The 11130-nt window shown below is 49.8% G+C and overlaps 1 protein-coding gene across 2 annotated transcripts; it reads right to left on the bottom strand.

Annotated features, from left to right (window-relative positions):
- Positions 1-2243: 2243 nt before the first annotated feature.
- Positions 2244-7417, bottom strand: PV07_03840 (the record flags this gene model as incomplete). 2 transcript variants are annotated; one of them, XM_016390595.1, is made up of 6 exons in its annotated part: positions 7344-7417; positions 6469-7268; positions 6211-6408; positions 4330-6163; positions 3618-4264; positions 2244-3549 (listed from the first exon to the last, which is right to left on the bottom strand). In XM_016390595.1, exons 1-6 carry the CDS (start codon positions 7370-7372, stop codon positions 2696-2698), a joined length of 4362 nt encoding a protein of 1453 aa, XP_016252497.1. In that variant the 5' UTR covers positions 7373-7417. The 2 variants fall into 2 exon arrangements, with proteins under 2 accessions (XP_016252497.1, XP_016252498.1); XM_016390596.1 differs by having other exon boundaries at positions 2696-3549; positions 4330-6408.
- Positions 7418-11130: the final 3713 nt, after the last annotated feature.

Raw genomic sequence — 11130 nt, 5'->3', positions numbered from 1 at the left:
AAGGCAGATGAGGCAACCGGTGAACCCGATGACTTCTTTCCGTCAGCATGGAAATGACCTGAAAAAGACGACCGTACTCACGCATCAACCTCACGCGTCCAACGCGGTCGATAAGCAGAGAGCAGACATAGTTCAAGCAGGCCGCATAGAGTACGTATATCGCCGAAAGAAGCAGAGGAATGCTGCCTGTGAAGCCAAGTCCCTCGTAAAGGATGACGCTGAAGTCTTGTCCAAGGTTAGTCGACAAGCTGTCCGGTGGCGAGACTGACTTACTGTAGATAACAAGGTTGCCGCTGGCCTCTGCAGCCCACATGGTGATTCCTCCACAGATCATTCTTTTGCGGTAATGGGGCTGGCGGAACATATCAAGGAAGGATACTGAGGCGGATTTGTCGGCCTTGACCTGCTCAGCTATCTGATAGAACTCCTCTCTGGCAAACGTGTCTTGGCTGTCTCCTGGTCGCTTGTGGAGTTTAAGGACAATATCCCATGCCTCCTGATTTCGTTCTTGCTCCAGCACTGTGACATTGTTAGCGTGAATCAACCAAGACCAGGCTGCTTGAGAGAATTGTAAAAACAAACGGGATGACCATACACCATCGGGGAGACTCCGGTATCCATGGTAAGAGACATCCCAAACACATAGGCCAAAGAGTTTGAAGAGCCAGTGGGAAACGCCATTGAAAGGGAGGGCTGTCGGCAAAATAGGTCGCGTATCCCACCCAGCCCGCAATTGCATATCCCATAACAAGAATGAAACCTAGAAACAGTTAGTCGCAGGTCCATTTACTCTCGGCATTGGCTACCAACCGTGTTGAGCAACGAGAAATCCTCGCGTGGCAGGAGGTGCAATCTCGGATTGAAAGATCGGCACCAAAGTGACAAACATGCCTTTTGAAGACCATTAGTGTACAGCACGGGCAGTATCTTTAGGTTTCTTCATACCGACACCTATACCCGTGATTGTGCGTGCGGCAAGGAACATGCCAATATGGACCGAGCCTGCTGAGAGGGCACCTCCGACAAGAGAGACCACTGTCGACCCGGCCAAGGCCTCTTTTCGTCCTCGTGCCTCGCACCACCAGCCCATCAACACGGCGCCCAGGAAGCCGCCGGCCGAAAAGACTCCGTTGCACGCGCCGATGATTCGATTCGTATAGGCATATTTCCCTGCATCCGCTTTGTCCTGCGTGAGGCCGAAGTAAGAGTAGAAATTGGGCTGGCCCAGCGTATTCGTGAGCACACTGAAGTTATAGCCATATGTCAAGCTGCCAAAACAGAGGGCTAGCACGATCTGAAAGGGTCAGTCATGATCTATTGAGCGGGGAGACCTTGGGTGTGAGTCTTACCAGAAGGTTGAACCAAGTGTGATCTTGATGGCTCGCCATACTTGTTGTCGAACCCGAATGATTCCTTACAGGCAAGGAGCTGGATGAAATGGTATGTTCAACTCATTCAAATAGTTTTCCACTCTGCCCAATTGACCACATCAGACCTCGGATCCGGGGTATCGAGTCGGCGACTTCGCCCCACAGTTTTCCAGCGGTGTATATTTCCGATTCATCGGGAAGGAATCCGATTACTCACTAGGGCATCGAAGTATGCCTGAATCAACTTATTTTCAGCACTTGGATGGGCAGGCTTCGCGAAAACGAGACGGTGCGGTCCCCAGAAGCCGAATCTTTCACCCATCGAAGCGATGTCCCGGGCTGTGAGAATACCCGAAAGGACAGGAAAGAAGCCTTCTGCCGAGGAAACGGTGCAATAGTCTTCCCAGTCATACGGCCGAGCTTGGGAAGTTTTGATGTTGAGTTTTCGTCAGCGAAGTGCCGGTCTGATTTGACAGACGTCCAGATCAGAGCTGTTGGCATTGTTGTATCGGACGGCATAGAGAAACGGGGCCATTCTTGAACGAGGCGTGGTGCTTGAGAGAAAGATTTATTGGCCCTTTCAAGGGATCTGATGTCTCCTCCATGGTCCTTCTGGGATATGTAAAAGCCAGGACATGGGTATTGGGGCAGCCTTGCAATAAGAAAAGCTCTAGGTTATGAGGCTTTTTGCTCGATACACCCTGTTCAATGTTCATTCTTCTCCGCAATACAGCGGATTATCCTAGTTAAAGCGCCGATAAAGGCTGTCCACTTCATACGGCAGGCAACCGACAAATGAGAGACCAGGAAAATTAGTGAATGGACTCAATTTAATCCACGATTGCGACTCTTTCCAGGCACAAGCGATACACTTTCGTTGGAAACAGGCAATTCGACGTCGGAATCTTGACAAGGGTACTTTCTATTTCCACCTCTGGGCCTGGGAACGACTTGACGCTCGCCGCTTCAACCTGAGCAAGTCCGGCACGTCACTGATATCATGTCAATTCGGCCCGGGCAACGGATCAATTGTACCCATACCCGGGTCAGGTCCAATTTACCTTCAACACCGCGCTAAGGAGAATGGTATATCCCCAATCGAGCAGAGCTGTGTCAGTGGCTGCTTGGAAATATTCGAGTGGGTGCTCAAAGTGGACGCTCCGGCAACTGTCGACGATGTTGAACACCGTGGCATGGATCTTTTCGAGCTTCTGGGAACAATCGAAGAGCCTGTTGCTCTCCAGAAGACCAAACATTACCTCGCCTCTGGAGCAGGGTCCAATCATGTTTGTTGGGGATATGCTCCAATTATCACCATTGCAGCCCTAAACGGACGGTTTCGTGTTGTTGATCTGCTTCTTGATATGCAATCGATCAGATCTTCTCGCATTGCCAGCTTGTCCTTCGCAAACCACTGGTGCTCTTCCTGATACTCCCTCGTTGTCGAAATTCATCTGTTTCATTCGTAAAGGAATAATGCCTCTTGATTTTAGAGCTCCTGGAATGGTTGAGTCCAGAGAAGATTGTATGGTGCCCTGTATCATTACATTGGACGCAGGAATCGTATGCTTCCTCCTCTCAAAGATAATTGGCATCGGCTGCTCGTGATCGGCAAGAGAAAGAGTATAGTGCTGTCTTTGACGTATGTTCAGTACCAGACGAACTTTCTCATCATTATCGGATGAAATAGTCTCTCTAGAGCTCGAAGACCGTGTACGTAACATAACTGCGTTGGAGAAGTCGAGATTTTTGGGGATCCGGGCGATTGTTTCTATTGTCGCCGTGCCATCCTTTCGAAGAGTTGTGAGCTGTAACGCTCCCTCATAGAGGAATTGCCGCAATACAGACACGGCCGCTTCGTCTGTCAGTCCACCAGAGCTGAAAGTTATGGTATCCATGGGCTGAATGCTGGCTGCATGATGACGGGCGTTCCTGGCTTCATTGAATGGAATGTGTCTCTGGCCCGGAAGAGAAATCTCTTGTGCGGGCGAGGCCTCTGCTGCGTCCGTTTCAAGCCTACGGCTTGGAAACAGCGTGTTGATTGCATCATGACAATTCACAAAATCTAGCCGCTGAGATCGCTGGTAATGGTCGTAGCCCATGATATAATTTCCACAGTTCGAAAATCTCAACTTTACAAGCACAGTCGATGAGACCTTGACATAACCTTGACCCGATACTAGACGCATTCAGTTAGCTTTGTCTGATTTGAACCCTGCACCTAAGACATGGGGATGCAATAGATACCTGAAGTAAAGTTCCAAATTACCGTTTCGTTCTCACGTGCAAGTGCAAGCGCCGGCAGGAATGGATGGAAGCATGCTATATAGCCCAAGACACTACAAGCAAAGAGCAGTCCAGTTGGGCTTGTCTTCGCTACAGGCTGTGGCTTCTCTTCAGGATTAGAGAATGCGAACACGCGGAGAGCCGAATACTTCGGAGCGAAGAGTAAGTATCTCCCATCGTCCGAGAAAACGATACCCCATATCGACATTGAGTGAACACTGGTCGGATTGTCCAATATCCGTGGCCTTCCGAGAACGGCGCAGTCGTAAGTGCATCCCCATCCATTTTCGTCTTGGAACGACGGGTCGAGGCTCCTGATGATGATGAGGTCGGACATGACTTGAACCTTGCGCAGATCACCTGAAATACCAAAGGTAACTTTCAGATTGGTTGTAGGAAGGTAGTGACCGCTGAGACAGTGATGAAATTCGGACTCCGAGTCATGACAACTGATGGTGGAATAGACCTTGAACTTCGTGACCTTCGAGGTTAAATCCCAAACCTCGAAGCAGAGCTTCCACGGCGGGAGATTTCCTTTTGCCTTGCCGAGCTCGATTTGACCAAGGTGAAACTTCAGGCAGTCTTCACATCCAGCTTCCCACGAAAAGCTGAAGGAGAAGGTGTAGAGTTAATCGCACGGGTCGATACTGATGAGCTGGTTCAAACTACTCACCTTGGTGCTATGAGACTGACTAATCCAACCTCAAGACCGTTCGAAGAAACTCTGGATCCGAGCGAGATTCTGTGACCCTGATGTTTAGCACTTGCTTCCAGAGAATCTAGTGTGGCCTCTTCTGTTCCCAACCAGAATTGTGACCGACAAAGAGATCGGATGCTGGGCTCCCAGATCTCATTTGATGTTTTGCGTAGCACGTGGCCCCAGTCGGTGTTGAGGCGTTTGAGGTCTCGTGAAAAGTTAGAGATGTCCTGAAAGAAGTTTCCGAGACTCTGTGAATCGGCTCCGGTCGAACAGCGGCGAACAGAGACATTCTTCCTGGAGAAAACTGCCATGCCGTCAAGCTGAGGCGGCGCTCCAAACAACCAAGAAGCTTCTATCCAGGTCATAACAGCCCTCTTGTCGAGGATGAAGCTGTGGATTTCATTCAGGAGCTGCGTGAGCCCTAAGACTTGCTCCGGCTCCAGGTCAACAGCGGCGTTCCCCTTGGAACTGCCATATTTCATGGCTGAAATAACGTGAAAGGTCCAGTTTTGCAGTATATATGGAAGTAACGGAAACCGCTGTGTCTGAATCTTAAGGTCTGCAGTGGTGTTCGTGGAGCCGCTCAGAGGCTCTGGGGGAATGTATTTAGCTAGGTATGACACGCAAGAAGCTGCCAAGTGAGTTGCCGTCTGAAGAGGCTGAATCAAGCGAACGTGATTCTCCTCAGTGGTTGAATCCCTCTGCAGACTGTGTTGCAAGTACTCAGAGAGAGAGCTATGTATGAAGCTCACAGTATCATCTGCAGTAACTTCCAGCAAGCTACCGGAAATCCGTGGTATGGCCTCTCGAAATTTCGGAATCTGAGCGATGTGAGCGGTGCTATCTGCCGGTAAATTGACTGCTTCGCTCAGTTCGTCAACGAATAGAGGTCTTCGAGCACCGTAAATCCATTGAAACGCCTTTCTGACCCTGGTTCTCACCTGCGAAGGCAAATTTGTCTGCAATCGCCAGAAGATCGCGTTGTACAAATTGTCTAAGCCTTCAAGGTACACAAGATCACCTAGCGCATCCAGTCTTTCCTGTACGGTGAGGCCATCTGTGTTGAGATAGCTATCGAGTAACCTCGCCCACAGGAACATGCCACCTGCATGAGATGCAGCCTTCTCTGCAAGCTCCTCTGTTTGTTGGTCTTCGTCTATCATGCCATTGGCCACGAGCTGCTCGAGAGTGGAGTAGATGAAAGCTGCTATGTCAATCTGATTCTGGTCTTTACGAAGCGACAGGAGGCGAGTCCGTTCTAGCAAAGACTTCGGAACGACAATACTGGGGCGGCTGAAAAGTATGACAGCGGGCCCGGGGTCATTCGTCGTCGAAGTGACATTAGGTGTTGTAAATGAGTCGAAGGACAATCTTGTGTCCAGGTTTGTCAAGTCAAACTCCGACAAACAAAGTTGAAGGCACTTGAAAAAGTGTTTGAGATCATCGGCTTCGTCGAGGCCATCGAATGCCAGCACCACATTCCGGTATCGTCGAAGGTACCAATGGAGCAGAGTCACAATCTCATCTTCGCTCGCTATTCTTTGACCAGAAACTCCATGGTACATCATCAAGCATGCAGCATCGAGCGCATCATTGTCATTGCGGTAGTTGTGCAACGCCTGGGTGAGAATGGCTCGAAAAGCTCCCGAAGCACCCTGTGTCCATGGCTTCAAAGCGTCGAAATAGTAGTAGAAAATTCCGGAAATAGTGCTGTCTGTAAGAGGATTTTCTGGGTGCTCGAAGCTCCCAGAACGGAGACGATCAATGAAACTGGAGCACAAGTGTGTCTTGCCAAACCCTGGCTTGCCTACTAACAGTGAACCTTGGGGCTCGAATGACTCGATCTCAGCGTACCTTGAACAAGCAGAATGTTGCACTCGGCCTTCTGGTTCAATTCCCACGACTCGTTTATTCCAGACCGCCAGCTACTGAGCACTGGCTCCGAAAAGAACCACGTTGTGCTTCCAGCATGCCTTCGGGAAGAAGCTGACTCGTGAGATTCTTCCCAATTTGGGGCATTTATCCAGTCTTTCAGCCTCTGGATAACCTGCGCTGTACAGGAACGTTATCATAAAGGTACACGAGCAGAATATCTTGCACCAGATTACTCACATTTCAAAGATTCCTGTTCACTTTCCCATTTCCGTTCCTGGGTGGCCCTAATTCTCTGCGCCTCAATCATTTCTTTTTCGAAAGACGCATACAGTCGATCCAACTGGTCGCGCTGATTCCTCATTTGCCGAAGTTGGGTTGCACCTAATTCCATCTGAGCAACGCGCACTTCTTGGTTGAAAAGGTCCTTGTGCCATCGCAATCGTTTGAGTACGTGGCCGAAACGATCATCAAACGGTTGCCACGAGAGTTTCCAGATCAATCTGGCCTTCTCCCGAAAAGACTTGCCCCTCGACAATAACCTGTAAGCTTCAAAGCAGTATTCCATGACATCGCTGTATATCCAAGAAAGGGATACCAAAAGTCGGCGATCCAGTCGCTTATCATGCTCGTCTTTCAGAGATTTCAGTGATTTGACACCATGCTCGTATATTGGCAGTTGAACAGATATCTGTTCGAAAGTAAGGCTGATCTTTTCCAAGAAGGTCACATAATGAGTACCGAGTTGGAATACCAGTCGTAGTATCCCCCATACCAGCCCAGAGTATTCTGGATTGGTCTGAACGAAGATGTTTATTACCTCGAAGTATGGACCAAACTTGTCGCTGAACCGGCGTATCCGTTTTGCGCAAGCCGTAAACCGAGATCGGTGAAGGAAATGAGTCTCAGAAAGCTGATTGATCGACTGAAGCATGTCTTCAGCAGAGGTGAACCTAAGGATTTCAGCTCTTTCTTTGTCGTCGAGCTCTTGGATAAATGCCTCGCACGTATCACCAAATGTCGCGAGGACGGCATCGACACTGTCATAATATGCGAAGTTAGCGATGCCCGACAACATCGTCGGCTTTGCAACGTGGCAAGTATCAAGAACACACTCAGCCTGGTCCTGTGGCGTCCCGGACATCTTATACGCGGTCTGGCTTTAGTCCTGCGAGATATTGATGATGATAAAAGTTGAGCTTTAATAGATACGGAAGGAGTTTATCCTCAGGCTATATCAGGCTATGGAATGTCCTGCCTCTATTTCTGCCACGTCACTGATGCCTACATTTTACGAACCTGGCTGACAAATAATAGGTCAGAAAAGCCCAACGAGCGGGGAGGTTGGACGAACCAATAAGAGGCATACATCCAGAACCACACGTGATAGCGGTACCAAGAAATATGTAATATATTAATATATCATTTAGTATTACTACATCGGGAAGGGACGAGGAAGTTTTGGCTACGGATCGAGGCTCAACGGCGAGTCTTGCGTTTAGCAATGTGGAGGATTTCGGAGCACAGCCCATCTCTCCTGAGCCGTTGCAAAGACTTCATGAGATGCAGGAGCAAGAAGCCCATCATGATCTGGAAATGAAAGGTGAACAGCCGCGTGTGGTGGAGGTTGAGGATCCTGAAGCACATACCCTACAGGCGTGAGCTGGTGGCTGTTTGTGGGGTAGAGCCGGCGATTCACAAGTGACAGAGACAGGCTGTAGGGCAGAGTTTACCCTTGTGCATAACCCAGAACCCCTCATTCCAGGCTGTGATCACGGAAATTGAAATGAGCTTGTGGGGATTCTCGGCCCGTCTGCGAACGTTACTGCCTTCTGCAGAGGTTAGATGGAGCTGGAAGATGGGGAAGAGTTGATATTCCGTGGTCCATACGTCTGACTCAAAGGGGATGCACAGCTGTTTCCTTTTCCAAGCAATCCGGACAACGCCCATAGGTTTGCACAATACCAGGGAAAAGGCAGAGCAGCCCAACAGGCGTTTTCTCTTCGCGGTCGTATTGCGACCACAAACTGAAAACGCCACCTATGCGAATTCCGGCGGGTTGTACGCCATCCAACTGCCACTGGTATTGTGCACCGTAGCTGATGATGGAGCGCCATCTGACTTCCCGTCCATTAGGGATGAGATTGGCAGATCCGCGAATGCCCGATTATAGGCCTGTGGAAGATAGTGTGCGTGCGTAAGACCCCCTGAGAAGTATAACACAGGTAAATGGATTGAGACGGGAAGGCTAGTCTTCGAGCCTTACATCGTCAGGAGGCACTCACCAAGCTTTTCAATCAATCAACTGCCACCATCCGCCCTGCTCCAGCTGCCAATTGACGTTAGGTAGTCATTGCCTTTCCAATCATGAACGAGGCAGAAGACAAGGCAGAATTACTGTGCAAGTAATTCACAGTTTTAATAGCGTTGAATTTAATAGAAGGAGGAAGAGCGCCATCTTTGACAATTTGGTTCCTCCTATTGAGCTCTGCACGGTCAACAATGAGGAAGGCACCACGACCGATGTCATGTCGCGACCCAGGCGAGACCTCAAAAGAGTTCTCAAAGAACTTCGAAAGATGGTAACCAGGGTGAGCTGGCCGAGCCGGCCCTGAGCCGAAGTTGAGCCGGGGCAAGAGCCAGCCTGAGCAAAAGCAGCGCCAAGTTACGTGGGATACGAAGGAAGGGCGTCGAGATTCCGACGAGGAAACACCCCTGACTAAATCAGGTGAGCGTCTTGTCCGCAATATCCGGCAAACAGATCCCCAGGACAAGCCATTGGCAACGCAAGGCTATATTATGCATCCATTAGCATCGTCGTGACGGGGAATGCCCACTGGAAAACTGTGGAATCTGCAGAAGAATACTCTGGACTATCGAAGACTGGGCAGATGGGCTTTTGTCTCACCATGTTCTCGACAAATCTTTTGCGTTAAATCAGGGGAAACAATGCGCTTGTGATACCACGCTTGTACTTTCTGGTTGGGACACAGTCCATCACTTATAAAGGGAATGGCTTTTGTTTCAGATCGGCGTCTTAACCAAAAATTACCAGCTTTGCCAATGCGAACATTACTGCACAAATCCCTCGCCTGTTTTCTGGGTCAGACTATTCATTCTGTGCTTACTTGACGACCTTTGAATTTGTCTGTAACGTTGCCGTTGGTCGCCTCAGTGCCGCTGTACAAGCATGTAGATTTGCTCATCGACCGGGAGACAGCGATTTCCTCCAAGGCTGTTCTCCCATAGCCCCACCACAACTCGCAGAGATGATTGGCCGGTCTGGGAAGTTAGGTCAAAGCTAGGCCGTAAAAGACCAGTCCAGCCAGCGGACATCAAGTCGCCGACTACTAGCTCGCTAAGTAGGAAACGCCGAGCAATTATAGGCATATTATCTAGAAGTCGGCTACTAGGCTCCGGCAGCGGCAATGTCAGAGCCAAGATTGGGAACTGGTCATTTATATACAGAATACCTAGACAGTGTACAGCAATTCTGCAAAGAGCATTTCTGCTTACAGCGGATTCTAATTTCGCAATGGGGTCCATTGAGCCTACTCGATTTGGTCTCAAAGAGCCGTCTGAGGACGCCAGGGCTGTCGCTGATATCAGGAAATTGATCATTGATTGCTGTCGGCAGTATGTTTTGGGTCATGGAGGGGGTGCTATAGGCATGGCTCCTATGGCTGTTGCTCTCTGGGCGCATGAGATGCGGTACAGCAACAATGACCCAGAGTGGTACGATCGTGATCGGTTCGTACTTTCCAATGGTCACACGGCTATTATCCTCTACGTTATGCTGTACTTTGCTGGCTATTCTTCCGTGACCATGGACGACCTCAAGCTTTACGCAAGTCCGTTGCCGTACGACAGAGAATCGAGAACAGCGCCTCAAACCAACTGCTCTGGTCATCCGGAGAACCACGTTCCCGGGATTGAGGTGACCACAGGCCCTCTTGGACAGGGGATTGCGAACGCTGTCGGCATGGCGATTGTGTCAAAACAACAAGCCGCGCAATTCAACAGGCCAGCGTACAAAATGATCTCAAGCCGCATCTACTGTACCACCGGAGATGCCTGCTTACAAGAAGGAGTGGCTCTTGAGGCGATTTCCATCGCCGGCCAGTAAGTCTAGTCTGTTACTCTCCCTCCTCTGAATACTGACAAGAATCCAGTCTGGGGCTCGATAATTTGGTGTTACTCTATGACAACAATGCAATTACTTGCGACGGACCATTGAGTTGGATCGATTCGGAGGATGTCAATCTCAAGATGCAATCGTGCGGCTGGAATGTGATTGATGTCTTTGACGGCGACAACTCAGTGGACGACATTGTCTCGGCGCTCAACTTGGCTAGATCCTGCAAAGGAAAGCCGACGTTCATCAACATAAGAACCACCATTGGTTATGGTACATCCAGCGCGGGCACTTCGGAGTCTCACCATGGAATGTACGATCAGGCTGACGCTGAGCACTTTGCCCTTTATCCGAACCAGCCACCACATTCTCCCACCGAGGCCACAAAGCAATATCTTGCTTCAGCTGCTGACCGAGGGAACATTGAAGCTTCTTTATGGGCTTCTAAACTCCAAGATTATAGTCAAAAGTACCCGGAGCAAGCGGCCGCGCTGAGAAGGCGTATGGAAGGACAACTGGACTACCAGGAAATGCTCGAAACCATGGAAGCACCGCATCATCTCCCTGCCACTAGAGAGTCAAATGGCTGGGTTTTCGGTCAGCTTATTCACAGGCTAGAAGGTATCTTCGCTGGAGGCGCCGATGTCTGGGGTCCGAACAAATTGGCCGACTGCTCGGATCTCATCTTCGACAGGAACAATCGACAAGGGCGCGTTATACGGTATGGAATACGCGAGCACGCGATGGCAGCTATCTCCAACGGAATT

The sequence above is a fragment of the Cladophialophora immunda genome (genome assembly GCF_000835495.1).
Source record: "Cladophialophora immunda strain CBS 83496 unplaced genomic scaffold supercont1.2, whole genome shotgun sequence".
Taxonomy (NCBI): domain Eukaryota; kingdom Fungi; phylum Ascomycota; class Eurotiomycetes; order Chaetothyriales; family Herpotrichiellaceae; genus Cladophialophora; species Cladophialophora immunda.
Note: the sequence above shows the minus strand (reverse complement) of the source record. Positions and strands in the feature narration are given on the sequence as shown.